Here is a 20664-nt window from a genome sequence, read left to right as displayed (position 1 = left end):
CTGACCGAACTCTGTTATGTTTTAGATGTGTTTCTCTTTTTTCTTCCTGTGTTCAAGCTGACTGTGGCTCCTCCCAGCTGATCTCCACCCTCTCCTGATCTCTGTGGAGGAGTGCACAGCTGATTTAGCTTGCTCCCTATTTAAGTTGAGGTCCTCCTGTGTTCAGTGTTAGTTCGTTTGTATTCTCTCCCTGTGGTTTTCTTCAGCTCTGTTTGCGCAGTAGTTTTTCTTTTTGTTTTTGTTATTAAATCATTAGTCTTCCACATCTTGTTTCCAATCTACTTCCCTGCATCTGGGTCCTCGTCGACCAGCCCGTGACAAACGTCTCTGCGTGATGTGTTCACTGAGCTCTGGACATTAGCAGAACTAAAACAGACCTTCAGCTATGAAACTTTTTCTACAATCTGCAGCAAAACAATCAGTTTGTTAGGGAAAAATGTCAAACAGAAGAATTTAACGGTGTTCTAAGACAGGCGGAGACTGTGCTGACGGTCTTAAAAAAAGTTCAAATCAGTCATCGTTATTTTAGGGAGGTTGACCCGGCTGCAGTTAAGCTAGTGGTTTTAATGCAGGTTTGTTGTCATTTTCATCAGTGACCAGTTGACGGCATCTGACCGCTGCCGTTACAGATGATGGAGGAGAAGGGCAACATGGAGACAGCGAGTCACTCGAGATTTGGTATTTTATAATTACAAAAAAATGTGTTTTCTCGTGATAACGAGATGATCTTGTTCGTTATCACGTTATCAAAAACGTAGGATAGACGACTTTTGGCTTCTGTAAAAATGCAAATAGACTGTAATGAATGAATGGGGTTACGAGCCAAGCAACTTCATTGAGACGTTTTCTGACTATTTGTGAACAACAGGGGAACATAGAAAGCAGAAAAACGACTGACCTTATTCCTGGAGTCTCCTAGAAGCTGAAACAAATGAGGATAGATGAAAGGAGTGAGTTTCTTAACTCTGGATGTTCTGTTTCTATTGGACCACATCTATCTCCTTCACATAACTAGATGGGCAGTTATATGGAGTGTTCCATCTAGTCATGTCCTTCTATCTATATGCTGGTTTTTTAGTCAATCATGTTTTCACACTGATGACAACTTTGTTTACTGAATGTCTTTAACACAAATGGGCTGCACAAACTACTACATTAAAAATGTAAAGCTAAGCTATCTGAAGGTTCGTCCATCAGTGAAATGCATTCAAAGATGCACCACGATGACAATGGGGATTCTAACATCTTCTTGTAGCCTTTTTTCAAAACGGAGGACACATATATCTGCTGTTAGACCCACTGAGAAGGAGAGTTTAAGAGCAGAGTCGCCATCCTTATTACATATTCATCTCAAAACTTGCTATTTCTTCATTTTGTTGAGCTCAATCTTCTCCTGAATGAAAGACCACTGGAAAAGATTTTACAACAGAAAAAAATATATTTGGAGAGGGACTTGGAGCTGTGAGCGTTCTCTATTCCATGTTGTGAGTGAAAATCGTACCAGTGCGTCTGCCACAGCCGCCTCCACCTCGGTACCAGTGTTCAGGACCCTCATGGCATTCACTGATGCGGAGATGTGAGCCTGGTGAATCAACCCAAAGCGGTCTGAAGAAAGAACAGCTGAAAAGATGAACTGCAAACACGAAGGATTTTAGGAACTATTTAAGAATAAGCTGAAGATAAGCTGAAGACCTTAAAACAGTGACTACAGCAAACTGATGGATCTCAGGAAAAAAATAACACAATTGATGCTAAAACATTCAGGATATGAGAAGTATAATAAATATACAAGAATATAGAAAGCAGAATGGGTCAGAAAAACATTTTCACATCCTGCTTCCTCTATGAAATACTGATAAAACTATAGAGAAGGGTCTCGGGGGTGGGGCTTACCTGACTGGAGGTCGGCGCTGGACAGGGAGCTGGTGGAACGGGAATGATGCCGGGTAGCTGCAGGACATCCAGATCAGGAGTTAAAGCACACGAGTCACACACTGCTGGACTGAAGTGCAAGAAACTCAAAACTAGAGGGCGGAGCCTCACTCCAGAACCTTCTATGAAAGTTATCTTATTCGTGTCTCCTAATATGTTCATTACAGCTGTAAACCCAGGAGAACATGTCCACCCCAGATAAACACCCACCTCAAGGAAAAATGGTGTTTTAACATGTTCTTGTTTTTCTCATGATGTAAAGAAAATTCAGATTAAAACCACATTTCTGAGTATTTACTCAGAATGCCGTGAATTAGCAGCAGACTAAAAAACAGTAAAAAAAACAATATATTTGTGGCGTAGAAATACTCTGGGCGGAGCCACAAGTTTCCCGCCCCATTTTAATGCAGACAAATAGATCCATGAACGTCTTTGTTTTCCTGGTCTGAGCCAGAATCTGGATCAGTACTGGACAGCTGGATAGAAACGATGTTCCTCGCTGTTTTTGTTAGCTTTGGGTTGTGAGGGGCTGTAAGCTAGTGGGAGAGAGTTCAAAAGAGACAATGGGAAATCCGTGCAGGCTTACTCTGCACCAACGGTCCCGCCCACAAATCAGACGTGACTTTCTAATGATCTCCTGCTGCTCAGCAGAAACTGTCCTATAACACGATTTTGGTTAAAAACATCATCTTAAATAAAAATAAAAAACAGAAAAAGCTGTGAACACTAAAAAAACTGAAATATGGTTGAAGAGGGACTTTACAGTGTTTTTTTATGTTTAATATGATGCATTAGATTAAATACAGTGGTCCCTCACTCTATCTCAGTTCACACTTTCACTGTTGTTTTTTAGATTAATTCTTCTTGCTTCTTTTTTTTAAATCTCTCACCCAGAGTTCGTACTGGGCTGGTGTTCCGGCTGCTCTCACGGCTGGAGCTGCAGCTGCAGCCCTGACTCAAGCTGGGACGGGGGATGCGGCTCCGGCCTGGTGGGGGGGTCACAAGAGAGGGACAATGTTTTACAATGACCTGCAAAAACCAAAATAATCTGATGGAGAGGAATCCCAGGATGAAATCAGACTTTCATAAAGGGATCAGGCTGGGGAGCGTGAAGTTTGTTAAAGTGATGCTAGCAAGTATCAAAGATTAGTTTGGTCCATTGATGTATACATTTTTATTCATGTTTGATGTTTTCATGCTTTAAAACATGGCTGATGTTGTTCACAGACATTTATGGTCAACCAGCACAAAAACTACAACAACATTCAGACTTCGATGGACAGACGATACATGCATCAATCTGCATCTTGCACATTTTATATGAAATCAACGTGAATTTCCATCAGTTTTTGTGCTGGTTGACCGTAAATATGTGCCAATACCATGTTTTCTTTTTATTTTTAATTTTAATTCTCATTATGATTCTCATAATGAGAATCAAACTATCCAGCTGTTGATCAACATCTCTGCTGTCCTTGAGAGATTTGTAGTTTTTCTGTTTATTTACGTACTGTCTGTTTACATACTGCATACATATGAGGTATGTATATACTGCATATTTACAATATAGTTTCCTGCTCTCACTAATGTCAAAGGAAGGTGTTCACAGATACTTCATTTAAACCTCTGCTGTGCTGCAACAGTTTCTAACATGTTCTCTGTTCATTTGTGGTCATTAAACATTATCCTTTCTGCTCAGCTGCCAGCAGTCAGGCAGCTTTCTGCTATAGCTGTGGATAATCTTTACCTCGTACACTCAGCTGTTATAAACAGTCTCTACATATGGCTCAACATAATGTCAGCAAAATGTTTAAAAGATTTTTTTTATCTTATAAATTTTATGGCAATAGCTTTGAATGTGTTCCTGTCTCTGGGTGCAGTTTCAGTTTCTGTGTTAAAAATGAAAACTCTGTACGACACACCTGCGTCTCACCTACTTCCCCTTATGTGTTGAAGAAGTGTTCACTATGACATGTCGCCTGCAGCACGCCCGTAGATAAACATTTTCTCTCTATTGTCCTTTCTCTCTATGACCTTGACGTTTCCTGTAGGTCACCTGTGTGACCCGATCAGATTCATCTGTATGGGTAGTAGGGATAAGGTTTCAGATGAAAGTCAAAACTCCCAAATCTTAGCCATCATTTTGAAGGTCTGTCTGGTTATTCATACCGTACAAGAGAAAGATCCTGAATATTCAGAATGAAAGCGTGACAGAGGGATGATTTATCTGGATCCTTAAGTTTGCTGACAGCAGTCCTGCTTGGACAGTCTGGTCTTACCGAAGCGGCTGGGGCTCGTTTCTCGGCTGCAGCCCTGACTCCGTGGGATTCGGCTGCGCCGGTAAGCCGGTGTTCCCGCTACCAAAGCTGTTGGTTCAGAGATGCAACCATAAGTTCTCTGAGTCAGCAGTTTTCCTGGAGAGCTGGAGCGACTGCCAGCTGTAAGACAGAGGCACAAGTTCATGTGGGTGGAGACCAGAGCTTAGGGTTCTGATAAAAGACTGCAGAGTTGGACCCTCAGAACCGATCCATGAATCCATGTTAGAGAAAAGATGATGAGAGGTTCTAACTGAGTGAGAAGAATCATTACAGACGAGAGGATGAGGCATGCAGACATGCAGATACAGGCTGAGCTAGAGGGTTATGGCCCCGTGAAACTGAGGTTACCAATGTTAGGATCAGCTGAGCTGCATCCTGAAGGATGGAGGCAACAGGTCAGTCAGGATGGATATGGACAATGGTCAAACAGAGACAGGGGGGTCACATTCTGGTTTAGTCACAACTACCTTATGGGTGAATGCAGACTGTGTGCAGGGTAGAAATGGCTAAACCTGTACTGGGTAACGGCCGTTCAAACCTGTACTGGGTACCGGGTGTTCAAACGTGTGCTGGGTACCGGGTGTTTAAACGTGTACGGGGTACCGGCCGTTCAAACGTGTGCTGGGTACCAGGTGATCTTCTCAAAATCTCATTACTGCAAACATCAAAACTATCTTCCAGACATCCCAACAAGAAACTCTGCATCCCAATTGATGACACTACAGCGTGCGCACTTGGCTGATTTCAGATTTGAAGTGTCAAACCCTAAAACCGTGTCAGGGGTTTTCAAAATAAAATGAAACAGGGCTGACCTTTGACCTAATTCTAGACCATAATTTGACGGTGAAATTTTAATATTTCAATGTTTAGCCAGAATCACCAGAATCTCTGCCTGAGACTGAACTGAATACAGGCTTGTCATTGGGCAGATTCTTTAAATGGTAAATGGCGTATACTTGTATAGCGCTTTCTACCCTCCTTCAAGGGCCCAAAGCTCTTCACAGTCACAGACCCATTCACACATTCATACACTGCTGGGGGCTCCACTGCTGAACACTGGCGCCAACCTCCCACCAGAGGCAATTCGGGGTTAGGTGTCTTGCCCAAGGACACTTCTACACATTGGCGGGCAAGGCGGGAGTCGAACCCACTCGCTTCCGATCAGGAGTCGACCACCACGGCCATGGTGTTTTCAAATTGAAATATTTGCTGGCACAGCCTTGATCAACTAGTTATTGGTTTTGTTGCTAAAACTTGAACGTTGTGGCAGTGAGAAGCTTGACGAACGTTTGTCTAAATAAATCACGCTAAAGCCATGCGAAGGCGGAGTTCGCTCGAGTAAAATGACCTGAAATATGCTGTTATTATCAAGACGATAGGTGTGCTCTGAACATTTGCAATGGGAAATGCTGATTGTACATTGAAAGGTAGATCATGAGTTTACATACGTTGGGATTGTGAGACTACTTTAGTCCGGCTTCGGCCCCTGCTGTCCCCCATGGTCACACTGGCTCCTCCCACGCTGCCTGAGCTCTGCCTTCGTGTGGGCACATGACCTGGAGGAGAACGCAGCAGAACAGGGACAATATGGGCAAAGACAACTTTCCAGGTAAGGGCTCTGCTCTCTGGAGGCGGGGCCTCCTTCAAATGCCCTTCTGGCATGTTTTTGGAGAGGTTGCTGTTGGTTTGTAAAAGAAGAGGATATCCCTTTGTTTGCACTTCCTTATTCATCTGGATGAAGTGTATCAGTTAGATAAGCTAGTTCTTCTTTAGTATTCTTGGTTCATCATCTGTTCGTCCTGGGAGAGGAGCTCTCCTTCATGTGGACATCTCCGAAGTCTCTGCTTTTTATCCCCGGAATCTTTTTTTGGGAGTTTTTTTCTCAGAGAGAAGAAGGGTTTCAGGACAGGGATAACAGTTTAATTTAGTCTGTTTAGCAACCAGCATTGTTTATATATTATTTTTATCTGTACTTTTTGTACAATTACCAGAGTGAGAGAACTCTGTTGTGATAGTGGGCTATATAAATACAACTGAATCGTGTAGAGTGGAATGATTCTATTTCAGTGATCTAAAATCATGTTGTAAATTATTGAAATCGCCTTAAGGTCAGTGCTTAAGTTTGTTTTATACGTTTTTCTTTTTAAGTATTCATTGTGTGTGGGGTCATGAGTGTATGTGTTATGGGGGGTGGGAGCTGGGCTTTTACCGTGTATGTTTTGTTTCTATGTAAAGCGCTTTGAGTTGCTCACAGTATGAGAAGCGGTTTTATAAACTGATTTAATTTGATATGAGCCGGGGTAGGATTATATAAGTTCGCTTCCTTCCACTCCCTTTCAAGCGATCTACTTGTGATTCAATGTGATATGTTTTTTATGTATTATTCCGGATTGCTTGAAATTAACGATTTCATTCATTCATTTATTTGATTACAGTTGAGCTCATTAATCTACAAACTCTGGAAGAAATGATGAATTCTAGGCTATTATTCAGAGAATATGAATATGAAAAACATTTTTTTCCTTTAATGGTTGGTGGGTAGATTAAGCTATTCTTGTTAAACTACAGTGTTAACTCTTTTTTTAATCATAATGACAACAGAAACTTTGCAGATGACCCTGTTCTAAAACTGGCAACCCCCAGTCTCTCATATCTTGTATTTCCCCCTTCTGTATCAGTAACAGTCTGAAGTCTCTTGTGGTTGTTGAGCTTCTGTATTCCCTCTCACGGTAAAGCAGTCCATTCTTCTTGGCAGAAAACCTCCAGTTCTTTCCAATTCTTGGGCTGTCTCGCTTGAAATTCCCGTTGGAGATCTGAGAGTCAGTAATACTGAGGTCAGGAGACTGATCCCCAGCTCGCGTTACAGTTCAGGTGCGATGCGGGAGCCGTCTAGCTACGACAGATATCTCCCAATGGCTACGGGATGGTTGCAGCCTCAGGCTCTGCTGCAGACCTTGCGAAACTCCAAACTTGCGTAGATTCACGCGATAACCCGGCATTTATATAGGAAATACAGTAATCCCTACCTTATTCTCTGTGGTTCAGCTGCGGCGTCCAGCGAATATTTGAACCCAATGAAACGGATGTGCAGCGCTGCAGAGGTCAGACCCCAGAGGTCAATCGTGATTGTTTGCAGTGGGATTTTCCTCTTGCACTTTTAAAGTTACATAAAATCTGTGGGGTTGCATGGGAGCAGTAAGGCTAGCCGTGTGAGCCCAGATGAGACAGCCCCTCCAGAACCTGCTGCCATTATAAGTTGTGAAAAATGTTCACCACTAGATGAACAAGTGGTTGATTGAGATTGAGACATTTGTGTTTGACAATCCTGGTGAAGAGAAAAAATTAAATCCAACACAGAGCAAATTTGATTCTCACTAAAGAAAAACAAGAAGTACAAGAGGTACGAGTTTCGGTCTCACACGGAGAGGACACATGAGCCGTTCAAAAGCTTCCTGATGGGTTTGTGGCTAAAGGTGCAGTCCTCCAACTTCATGACGATGAAGGACTCCATTATCTGGGATTGTCTTCGGAGAGGAAGATAATAAGGTCAGAGAGCGGCTACTATGGGAGATGGAGCTGAAGCCGGTGGGTGCAATAAAGATCTGCCAGGAAAGTGAGTTGTCCCTCAAACATGTGAAGACTTTTAATGAGATAGCATCTCCAGAGTATTAACACTACATCTCCCACCTGCCTCAGTGCACAACCCCTCAGATTTCACTAACTAGAAATTCATTGTCAATCAGCCACATGACACTTAAGCATGCAGAACAATGTCTTCAGGGAACTTTTGAACATTTCGAAAGTTTCTGTAAAAAAAAAAAAAAAGTAAACAGATTTTGTCCACTGATCACTACCTGGTGGTGAGTGGGATTCGCTGGCGGGGGAGGAGGCCGGAAAGACTTGGCAGACCTAAATGTACTGTGTGGGTCTGCTGTAAACGTCTGACTGAGCCCTCCGTCAGGGAGGTCTTAAACTCTCACATCCGGGAAAACTTCAAGCAGGTACCGAGGGAGGTTGGTGACATTGAGTCCGAGTGGACCATGTTCTCCAATTCTATTGTCTCTGCTGTTTCCCGGAGCTGTGGCCGCAAGGTCTCTGGTGCCTGTCGTGGTGGCAACCCCCGAACCCAGTGGTGCCGTCAAGCTGAAGAAGGAGTTCTATCAGTCCTGGCTGGCTTGTGGGACTCCAGAGGCAGATGGATGGATAAACAGATTTTTTGATTGTTTTTTTTACAACTAATGGTTTTAAATAACCACTAAAATTGAATGGGGAAAGAAATGATGTTGTCATCAATATTCTATGATCCAGAAATCATAATTTCTTCCAGTAAATTTCTGAGCACAACTGAATGTTCAAACGATACACCGGCCTTTATCTGTGTGCCCTAATATTTGAATTGTGTTGATGTGTATATGTATATATGTACATTTGCATTAGTCAGTGTCAGTAGCGGTTTTAGGCACGGGCAGTACGGGCAGCTGCTCGGGCGCCAACTCGAAGGGGGCGGCAGCTCAGCGCTGGGAGGAAAAAAAAATCTGTGCCGCTATGGGTTTCTGTTACCTGTTATATCACAATGTTTTGAACGGCCTAAAACCAGTGAATTGGCGCCCCCTGCAGGTGCATTTGCCGAGGATACGCCGACAGGTGTGAAGCGAGAGGGAGGGGCGGAGGAGGGACAGTTCGGCTGCAGGTTTCCCAAATTAAGAAGATGGTCTACTTTGTAGAAACTTTCTATTTTTTAAAGTCAGTCATAACATGACATTCTATAACCCACAGTTCCTCTAAATTAAAAACTGCCAAACATGGGTAAAACTTTATTTTGGCGGTCAGAAAAGCTCCTTCACTTTGACAGGTGAGTCTCTGTTCTTCATCTCTGAGGCTCAAACACAACATGATGGAGTCTGCTTCTCCTCCTCTGTTGGTCACCACAAACATTCATTTTAGAGTTGGTTCAAACATTTAATCCTGACTTTATTGCGCAGATATAATGGATTTAATTGATACATTCACTGCGGGACGAGGTACGTTCAGGGGCTGCGTGGAATTTCATCACTTGTGCGCTTGCATTAAGAGCTCGCTATTGCTGCATTCAGGTGTGCTGGGAATTTCTAGCATTTGCTAACACTGACCTCAGCAACACAAACACACTCTCATTTCATGCTCCATTTCATTGTGACTCACAACTACAACACACAGATCAGTATTACACACAATTACGCAAAAATGTTGTATATGTTTCTATATAAGCTTGTTTTTATATGCGTGACAAAAAAACAATCTAAAAATAATCATTTTATTTTTCTTCACTAGTTTTAATATTTAGTCTTCTGTGGTCCGTTAAAAATCATTTGTGTTTCGAACAAAATCAGTTTCTTAAAAAAATGTTCAAGATATTAAAGAATGACAAGAAATCAACTATAAGGCTTTGATGAAAAGTTGATGCTTTAAAAAAGGGTGTGTGTTCATCTTAAAATAACATTACATTTCTGTCATGTTATAAAACCTGATGTATTTCTACACTTTCAATTATTATTAGTGTTTTGTTTTTGAGAGAGAATAATCATGAACTGAAACTTTCTAAATAAAGGACATAAGTTTTGATAAACATACATTTTTTTATTTGAGAAATGTTAGAAGCTAGTAGAAATCTAATATGGCTGGTAGACTCTGGATGTATTGGCATAAAGTAACTTACAACAAAAAATTATCAATCACTGGACTGAAGACAGCAATCATGAGCGGATTTTTCTTTTCTGAAGTAAAGATAATTTTAGGGCATATTCATTTACTTTTTCAAAACATGGAAGTTTTATTTTAAAATCATATTTTTTATGTATAGTTATGTTTGTATAGTAAATTTTTAGTTAGTATCATTGTATGTACTGATAACTGTTATGCTGCACAGAATTGTGCTAAATGTCTTATGTCCTGTTTTCAATTGTAATTGTTGTGAAACATGGCCGTTGAGACAGACGAAATTCAGTTGTGACTCTGTGGTGGTGGTGGTGGAGGGGGGGTGCACCTAGGGAGGGTCTCGCCCGGGGCGTAATTCAGTGTAGAACCGCCACTGTTCAGTGTCAAGGTGCATGTGTGGGTAAGATGTGTGTTTAAAGGTTTGTGCATTCAGAAATTCTATGTATTTGTGTTCATGTAGACAATTGTGTACGTGAATATGTTTGTGCAGTAAAATCAGGCCTTTGGCAATCCTCTAAACATGGTGATAATGATCACGACTGAAGAGATAAGTGTGTTTCAGTCATGCTATTGTGTAGTTCATGATCCAGTAGAGTTAGCTCGGGGACAGACCGTGTCCTTATTCAAGTTTCAACTGGGATTAATTACCATAAATAAAGTTCAAAAAGGTAGAAAATCATCTTTGGTAGATTATGTCTCTTTTTTTAAAACAGTCATTACTGTCCAGCTCCAACTGCTAGAGACAAATCTGAAAACGACTTTGTGATCTTGGAACAACTATTTCATTTAAATGAAACTATTTTGCATTAGTATTGGGGTGATCAACTAAAAGTTTACATTCTTTAAAACAAGGTAAAAAAAACAAAACATTTGTGTCTGTAAAATAACCCTTAAAATTAGCTTAATTATGTCTAACCTTACATCACTAGCAACACAGGAAAACAACAATGTCCAGCTGTCAATCATGTTACACGTGATGTTTTAAAGACATCTAACATGGTAATTTCACTTTTGTGGGATCAATAAAGTTTGATTATATTCTATCATACCTGATGGATATCAAAATGCATCTATTAATGTGCAAAAAGTGTCTTAAAGTTGGATTTGTGTTTTTTTTTTTTTAAGATTATTGATTAATTTACAACAAACTGTACCTCAACTAACAAGAAGATCAATACCTAATAAAGGTAGAAAAAAAAAAAAACTATCTAAGATGAAAGTCATAACTGGGAGCTAAAAATAGATATCCTTCAGGTGGAAAGGTAGCTATGATAAACAAACTTTATCGCCGTAACTTTATCAGGATTTATAACCTTCTGTCAAACTATAACTGATCCATTCAGGTTCTTTAACAAAAGATAATTGTAGAGAATGTTTTCATAACAAGATTCACATAATAGTTTAGACGTTTCTTTGATCCTTTATTAGTTTGTAATAATTGAATAATCCTCATTTCCAATATGCCAGAGATGTATTTAAAACCAGAAAACATAATTCTGTTAGAGAGTCTTATGAATATAATTATTACATTTAGTTGAAATTGAAGTCAGCAAATATTATTAAGGAGTAGAAAAAAAAGTTAAACAAACATTTGAAACAAGTTTTTCTGTGTGGATGAAAATTTTAGAAAAGAGTCAAAAAATAAGTTTAAAAAAATGAAAAAAAAAGTTTACATTTATAACATAAAAGTTAAGCTTTGAGCCTCATGTCACAATGAAATCTTCTAATGATTTTTCAATGTTTTAGTTAAAGGACAAACATGAGTTCTCTGTGGCAGCTTCTTGGCCAGGACTCCTATGCTAAAGAGGTTTCAAAATCTCAATGGGATTTTCCTGATTAAATAAAGGTCACTGAATAAATAAAAAAATCTTTATCTGTTAATGAACATATATGAAACGGGAGATTAGTGATTTGAGCATCAGTTATGCTGATGATTAAGTTGTTTTCTAGTTGTGTTGATTCTGATCTGATAAACTTAGAATCAATTTCATATGTTAGGAGCTTGCTTGTAAATTGGCTAGAGTGATGAATTCTGGGAATACCTGCTGGCCTACAGACATCTCACCTGACAAAATATTTCACCACGACACTCAGCACTGCTAATTATTTACAGCAGAAACCCTGAAGATCTGAAGGTTTGTAGATGTTTTACAGTAAAGTCACTAAAGGAACTGTTGGTCCTGCAACTGATTAATGTACAGATGTGACCTAAACTGGGCTGGTCCCCATGATGCCATAGTTCAAGAACAAGCACAGACGAAACCTAATGTAAAGATCATTTTCTTTGTAAAAAAAGTAGATTTTCAAAAAGAATAAAATCAAATACATTTTTATTTTTTCTGCACACAAAACTGAGCTGTAACTCTCTGAACAAACGATGGTTCAAACAAAACATTTAAAACTATTTTAAATGTCATATGAAGATGCACTCTCATGTATGTTGTAACTGTATGACTATGAATAACGTGTGAATGTGTTTTCTTGCAGCAATGCAGAGTTTTGAACCTAGAACTTGCATAGAAACACAGAAACACAGTGACAGCAGACTCCACCATCACAGCAGTTTAGAAAGTCATGCTGAGGACGAGCAGAATTCCCAGAGGAAGACGCAGGAGATGCCTGGGCAACAGCGGCTCAGGTGGTAGAGCGGGTCGGCCAATGATCGAAGGATAGGCGGTTCGATTCCGGCTCCCTCCGGCCAAGTGTCGTTGTGTCCTTGGGCAAGGCACTTAACCCAACTTGCCTCCAGTGTGGCTCCACTGGTGTTTGAATGCGTATGAATGTTCCGGTGATGGTCAGAGGGGCCGTAGGCGCGTACTGGCAGCCACGCCTCTGTCAGCCTGCCCCAGGGCAGCTGTGGCTACAGTAGTAGCTTACCGTCACCAAGTATGAATGAGGTGTGAATGAATAATGGATATACAATGTAAGAGCTTTGAGTGTCCTGAAAAGCGCAGATAAATCTAATCCATTATTATTATTATTATTATTAAATACAGCTGCACATGTGCAAACATCACTCATACCTTCACTTTTACCTTAGCTCCACCTGATTGACACTTGAGAAAAAGGAAGACATTGTTAACGTCTGAAGCACGAAGGATGAAGGTCCCCTTGTTGTTGGTGAGGAAGAACAAAACATCATCATCATTTTAAGGACTAGAACATTGAGATGTCTGGATGTTGAGTCATGGAAGCTACATTTCTGCTCTCTTCTTGAAACGTTTCACACTGGAAGACAAACTTCTCTGGATGAATCGATGTATGGAGGGTATTTTTCATCACTCAGCGCTCTTTCCTTTATCATTTCACATTCTGATCATTTCCCACAGCGTGGAACACCACAATAGGTTAATCCAGTAAAGTGTGAGTACTAATGACAGGCTCATTAGTCTTCAGGCGGACTTCGTTAGTGACCTCCAGTAAACTCTGCCCTTCTCATGCCAACATCTGTCTGCAAAGACCTGCTGGTGCCCCCTAGTGGGCCTGAACAGCAATTGTTTCTGTGACTATACAACAGTTAAAAAAAAGTGTAATTACATCTGGACTGCCACATCATTTTATAGTATTACTATTAGAGCTGTCAGGCGATTAAATTTTTTAATCGCGATTAATTGCATTTTGTCCCGAGTTAACTCGCTATTAATCGCAAATTAATATGTTGTCGTTTTTTAGGAAAAAAATATGTGCTTCGTGGAATTTAGCAGTTCTACATTAATTATGAAAACAAGAATGGTAAAATTAATAGTTTTCATCAGAAATACTTTATTTTGTAACATTGTATTGAGATAAACTTTCTTAACAATAAAAGGCTGTAACATAAAATGCCTAACAAAAGCCCAAGTGCAAGTGAAGGGCATTTTAAATTCAAAACTTCAATCAATGTTCAGTAAAATAAAATAAAAAAACATAAAAAATAACATTTCCATAACACTTTCATGTTCATTTTTTGTCAGGACCAAATGCTGGGGTTGGATCACGCTTAAACCTCCAGAACTTTGGGATATTTTGCATATTTTCGCTTGACGAAATAGGGACGGGCCACACACTCAAAGCTGAGATTTATCTTTTCATCTACAAATAACTGGCGTTGTTTAAACTACATTTAAAACGTCACCCGGTGTGCTTGCTGTTCGGAACGTCGGGGGTCCGCAGCTCTCGGGACACGGCGTCGGGCGCGAGCCGGTACCACCAGACGTGATACTGGACGTGAACCGGAGCCGAGTTAGGGTGCAGGAGCTCTCCAGGTCCTAGCGCCGGGCCGGTTCTAGCAGCTCGGTGGTTGGAGACCCGCCCGTGATCTAGTGAGAGCAGCCGGTGAGTTAGAGGGCGATGAGGGACGCCTGCGCGAAAAGGCACGTATGAGAAAATCCGCGATTAATGCGTCAAAAAAATTGTCGCCGTCACGCACCCGTCAAGTTAACTCGTTTTTAACACGACAAATCTGACAGCCCTAATAACTATTAATGGCTGGGGAAATTAAGCCCTGATGACACATAAACTACAGATTCCATGATGCTCAGGGCTCTAGATAAAAAATTTTCACTAGTTAAACCAGTGAGCCTAACTTTTTTTCTTAGGTGCACCAGCACGAAGGTTTGGTGCACCGACCTTCTCGAGCACATTGCATTTAACAATACTATTGCATGGACCCTTTGCTTTTTATTTGCTCTCAATATCTGCATTAAGACTTGAAAATGATTAACTTACAAACAGGTAAACATAAAGCTCTTTATTTACAACAAAGTTCTACAATAATGATAAACTAAGACATTTATATAGTATATAAAAATGAATAAAATACATAGTTTGAAAAAGATTAAATTTGTCACAGCAAGTGAAATGGGTGAAGTCTTTCTGCACCTCCCCATTCTGATGCATCCACTTGTAGACAAACAGATCCATGAACGTCTTTGTTTTCCTGAGCTGAAATCTGGATCAAACTCACCATCTTTGTTGCACTGAAATTTTAGCTTGAGGTGTGAGGGGCTGTAAGCTAGCAGCAGGGCGAGTAAACAGAGATTTAATTAGATATAAGCATTACGGTTACTTCCCCCAGACAGTCCCGTCCATAACTCAGAGGAGAATTTCTAAGGAATTTCTGTTGCTCTGCAGAAACTGTGCCCTAGAAGATGACAAATTTTAGAATTAAAGCTAAAAATGTAATGAAAAGAATCATAATGAAAAGAGTACTTTAAAACGCTTTGAAAACAGATAAAATATTGTTGGAGCAGGACTTAAAAATGCTTCACGGAGCTGAAACTTCAACTACAAAAAACTTTATAACGTTTTGTGATCAGTACAGTCTTTCATTTTAATTTTTGAAATTTACTTTTGTTTTTTGAAACATTTCCTTTTTCATTTTTTAGAATTGTTTTGGTTTGTGGAATTTTGTTTTGTTTTCGAAAAAACTGATTATGTTTTTAATTATTTGATTTTCGTTTTTAACTACCATTGAGATCTTTATAATGTTTTGTGCTGATGAATTTGTTTATGTGATTTAACCTTCAGGGCCACCGTAGTTGACCCCAAAACACCAAGAGTGAATAACTGTCTTTTTGGCATACATACCGTTAGGGGTGTTGCGGATCACGGATTATCCGTGGTCCGTACGGATCAGAAGCCACGGTTCGGGACACGGTTCGGACACGTGTGTACCGCGGACCACTCCGACCCCCACCCCCAGCGAGCGCACACACCTTGGGCTCTCATAATTTTAATCATTGTCCGTTCACATCAATGAAATTCTGTCAAATTCCTGTAAATCCTCTTTGTTTTGACCAGCGCTGAAGTAACAGCTTCACGGTTATTTCTTAAAGTCTGTTCCTGAATCTCCCGCTGCGTGTGGGCGGAGCTTTCAGAGCTTTTCCTGCATAGAGAATTTGGTGTCGGCCGCCACCAGCTCCTGGAAAAGGGGGGATGTGGCTGATTCTAGGAGCCCAGACTGAGAGAGAGTCCACGGAGACCCGAATGATGACAAAATGATACAACAGAAAAAATAATTTCAGTAAACCAATAACCAATATATAATCGCAAATATTTTGATTTTAATGTCAAGGTAACAATAATTATATATTTTGTTTTGGAAACATCGTCTGTGGACCCCCCTTCCTCTTAATTGAAAATGGTTCGGTCCGACTGGACTATTCTTCCACAGCTGTTTGTTACCGTCAGACCCACAGAGTTTAAGGGAGAGAAGACACGCTTTAAAATCAGGAGTTTAAACACCTGATTTAGAGGAGAACCTCCGTGAAAAAAGAAAAAAGGAGACAGTCTGTCTATTGCCGCGCGGAAAGGAGAGAGTGCTCGTAAACGGACAAGGGGGCGGGGCCATGAATTTGAGGGTTTCTTCTGAAGCTTTTGTATGGAGCTTCAAACTAGAATAATTTGTTGTTTTATTGTGTATCAAAATTAGGCTTGTTAGTTACATTTCTGTTTTATAATGAGGTGATCTATAGTAAAATATGTAAATTGAAAGAATGTTCAATAAAGTTACATAATAATAATAATAAAATAAACTTGTTAAGGTATACAAATCTGAAGTCCCCACGAGACACCACCACCTTATTTTAAGCCAGGAAAAACCCTGCAGCTTCCGTCACAAACTTTACTCAACTTGACGCGGATGGATAGATATCAGGTTTATTTAATGTTAAGACCTGAATAAAAGCATCAGTACACGTTTCAATTTCTGGATTCAAAGAATACATCCGTAATGGACATGATTTTATGGCAAGCCAAAAAGATCACCAGGAAAAGCGGGTGCAACAGTGCCACGTTTTACAGATAATTATTATTATTTTAAATATTTAAATGTCCCCATTTGGCGAGTGGGATCAGAACATTTGTATTTCAAGTGAACACCAGATAGATTTGGTATTTTCAAAACTATTTTTAAGCATTCTTTTCTCTGTTTTTGTAGATTTGTATGTATTCAGAAACTACAAGTTTTAGCATTTTGCTTGTGTTCAAACTTTAAAGATTTTTTGTTTTAATAAATAGGCCTCAGTGAGCAAAAGTTTTGAACTTTTGTGTAAGGGAAGTACTTTATATTCATTTTGAATATATGATTTGAAACGTTTCCAAAAATTAATTTAGCTTTCATGTTGTTGTTGTTGTTGTTGTTGTTGTTGGTGGTGTTTTTTTTGTTGTTTTTTTTTTTAACTTTTTACTGATCCGAAAAGTGATCCGAACCGTGACCCTAAAACCGTGACACGATCCGAACCGTGAGTTTTGTGATCCGCAACACCCCTACATACCGTTCACAATGTCAGTCAATCAGCTGCTTCTGACGCGGGAAAAAGGTGCTTTTTCTGTCTTGCTTTGCTTCGATATACAGAATATTACTAACTTAGAGTCTCATAATAAGAGCGCTGAGGTACAGAGCTGCTTTTCTCCGCCACAGGATCCACTGATAAACGTGGATCACACAAACACTTCATAACTGCACAGAACTGATCATCAGCGCGAGGCTCGTTTACTCCGCTCTGAATCCGCTGAGTTACGCTCATCACGTTAACGGTAGACGGAAGAACGAAGCCTAAACACTGGAGCTAAGCTCCGGCGTTGAAGGATTTTTACAGACTTTTTCATTCGCTCCACCTGCCGCCAGCAGCGGGCACGCATGCCTGCCCACGGACCCAACGTGAACGACTCTTAAAGTGTCCGCCTGATTGCGCGCGGACGCAGCCGGTGGGAAGCTCCTTCCGATGTACATTCAGTGGCGGTTCTACCCTGAATTACTCCCCTGCGCTTGTCTATTGCCATGTTTTCCTAGAATTACATTTAAGAACAGCGTACAAAAGATATTTAACACAATGCTGTGTAGCATGATAACGAGCGGCTGGGTGGCTCAGTGGGCTAGGTGAAGGGCTGACACCCAGGAGCCCTGGGTTCGATTCCCAGGGTCGTCCACTGATCCCCACCCAGATTGGGTCCTTAGACCCTTGATGCTGCCGCCTAACTGGGTCCCTGTGCCCCTCAAGTACAGGGTTGTGTCAGGAAGGGCATCCGGCGTAAAAACTCTGCCAGATCACTGATGCAAAACAGTGGGTGCTGTTACGCTGTGGCGACCCCGAAAGGGATAAGATGAAAGTGAACTACTACTGTGTAGCATGATAACAGTTATCAGTACGTACAATAATACAAACTAAAAAAGATACTATATAGATAAAACTATATAAGAAAATACGATGGTTAAAAAAACATTCATGATTTGAAAATTTAAATTACCATATTAATCTGTACTCCAGAGAAGAAGAATCAGTCATGTTGCTCTTCAATCCAATGTTAAAAACATGTTTAGTTATGACATCCAAAGTCTAACAGCCATATTAGATTTATATGAGCCAAACATTTGTCTAATAAAAAAGTTGAATGTTTATCAAAACCTTTATTCCCTATATTCTGAAATTTTCAGTTCACAATTATTCGCTCGCAAAACAAAACGTTGATATGCAGCCCCTGAACGCACTTTGTGCTGCTGTGAATGTGACAATTAAATCCATTAAATCAGCGCAATAAAGTCAGGATTAAATGCTGGAACCGAGTCTAAAATGGATGTTTGTGGTGACCAGCAGTGGAGGAGAAGCTCTCTGTCTGAGCCTCAGAGATTAAGAACAGAGACTCACCTGTCAAAGTCAAAGAGTTTTTCTGACCACCAAATAAAGTTTAACCCCCGTTTGGTAGTTGTTAATTTAGAGGTCCGTCTGTATTGAAACATGGGTTATAGAATGTCATGTTATGACTGATTTAAAAATAAAACATTCTACAAAGTAGTTCCCACCCTCCTTCCTCATCGTCATCTTCGTTTAGGAGAGACCCGCAGTCTAACGGACCCCCCCACCCCTCCCTTTTTCTTCACACCTGTCCGTCTCCTGCTCAGCAGATAGGGGCGCCTGCACCAGCCGAGGGCGCCAATTCGCTGATTTCAGGCCATTTAAAACATAACAGGTAGTAGACAATCATAGCTGCACAGATTATTTTTTTCCTCCCACCTCGCTGAGATGCTGCCCCTTTGAATCAGGGCCCCAGGCGGAAAATGTGCTGGCAGTCGGCATATGCTTGTATGAACACATCAATGTCTGTCGCCGTGAAGTATGAAGCTCTAAAGGTGTTTTTTCCCGTTGCCATGGTGAATCGTGCCGTCTTTGCTTCATTGATCAGGGCTTTTAATGGAGGCGACGCTCACAACTGATTTTGAGTCCAACAACTCAAAGTTGATTGAATCAACTCTTTTCTGCTGTGTTGAAACAGAAAACTCTGGGTTTATGAATTTTGAGTCCGTGAACTCTGAGTTCAGGTTGGAACTCTAAATTTGTTAAACCTGCTTCTTGAAACGAGCGCAGGCGTCCAACACGGGATGTGACTTGATCTGCTGAAAAGCACAAATTTGAATTCTTTACATTATTTTACCACTAGCTTGTATAATTATGACATAATTTCTATTTATGGAGAGGAAAATATAAATTATTTAAAGTTAAAGTCAATTTATTCCAGAATAACATTTTCATTCATATTTATGTTTTAAAAAAAAGTTAGCCTTTAAAAATTTAATTAAATTGTGTTCAATGAAAGTTTTTCCTGTTTAGGTCGCGACCTTCAGTTAGTTTTGAATTTTGGTCCCTTAAGCAATCAAGTTTGACACCCCCGAGTCACAGGCTGCAAAGCCTTGAGTCACACTGCCCTCTGCTGGCTGCTCATGGGATCATCATGTCCACAAACCAGTCGATTCAAAGAAGAAACCAGCTCAAAGCTGCATCTTAATCCGTTTCCATCACAGCGTTCTGTTTGTGTGCACCACTGTCTCTCTCCTCAGAAGAAATCTAAGCTCAGCTCTTTTTAGTCTCCAGGGAGAACTTTAGAGAACTTCTACAACACTGATGGTGTGGACAGCTTCAGGTCCCAGAGTGAAGAACGAGATCATCAGCAGGTCGTCTAATGACCTTATCAGAACCATCGGTCCTCATGGAGACCCAGAGAGTCCAGTAGACCCAGATCCAGAAACCTCACGTCTGTCATAGCGGAGCAGCTGCTGTCCTCCTGGAGGTCAGGAGAAACTGATGCTCACCTGAGGAGAAACTCGGTCCGGGGGGGAGGTCGGTTCCAGCAGTATGAAGCAAGGCCCCAGAGGAGGGGGACAGGGGGGGCTTGGTCGTGGAGACGGTGTTTACATCGAAGTCGCTGCAAGACCTCTGGAGGGGGCCAGTTGTCGTGGAAATCCTGGAGCCCTCCAACCTACCTGCATCACAAACAGACGATTTACCTGCACTGCTGTCACATGTGTAGCATCACCGCGTCTCCATGGTAACCATGACAACGTGCACTCTGAGCACACCTGACAGATGCTGAAGGATGAAAGCAGCAACAAGTTTGACATTTTTTTTAAAACAATATTTTGTTGAAATGACCTTTGACCTTCATGGAGGTCCCGTTCAAAAGAAACATCCTGATCCGGTGTTTATATCAAATTCATAAAAACTTTCATGAATCTGTCTCTAACGACAAACTTCATGTTCAGGTGTGCCGCAGCAGAGGGCCCCACTGTGATCAGATCAGACCCCCCCATCAGAAACACAGCACATGGAAACTTACTCCTCCTGATGGCCCCTCCCACATCACCCCTCTGTGGCGGCGGCCGGCTGAGGAAAGAGGACAGAGAGATCCTTCTATGAACGTTGAGTGGAATCAGACATAACGTCATAGTCCCGTTCCCCCCACCCCC

The 20664-nt window shown here is 40.9% G+C and overlaps 1 protein-coding gene across 1 annotated transcript in view; it reads right to left on the bottom strand.

Annotated features, from left to right (window-relative positions):
* Positions 1-20664, bottom strand: part of LOC112154875 (CLIP-associating protein 1-B) — a 68446-nt gene that overhangs the window by 20930 nt on the left and 26852 nt on the right. The window contains exons 18-25 of the mRNA XM_024286103.2: positions 20535-20581; positions 20011-20181; positions 5699-5806; positions 4212-4370; positions 2823-2918; positions 1894-1950; positions 1502-1605; positions 899-922 (exon numbers count right to left, since the gene is read on the bottom strand). Coding sequence (XP_024141871.1) covers positions 899-922; positions 1502-1605; positions 1894-1950; positions 2823-2918; positions 4212-4370; positions 5699-5806; positions 20011-20181; positions 20535-20581 — 766 coding nt within the window. The remainder of the gene's footprint in view (positions 1-898; positions 923-1501; positions 1606-1893; positions 1951-2822; positions 2919-4211; positions 4371-5698; positions 5807-20010; positions 20182-20534; positions 20582-20664) is intronic.

The sequence above is a fragment of the Oryzias melastigma genome, linkage group LG21, assembly GCF_002922805.2.
Source record: "Oryzias melastigma strain HK-1 linkage group LG21, ASM292280v2, whole genome shotgun sequence".
Taxonomy (NCBI): Eukaryota; Metazoa; Chordata; class Actinopteri; order Beloniformes; family Adrianichthyidae; genus Oryzias; species Oryzias melastigma.
The sequence above is the reverse complement of the archived record's forward strand: the minus strand, read 5'-3'. Positions and strand labels throughout refer to the sequence as shown.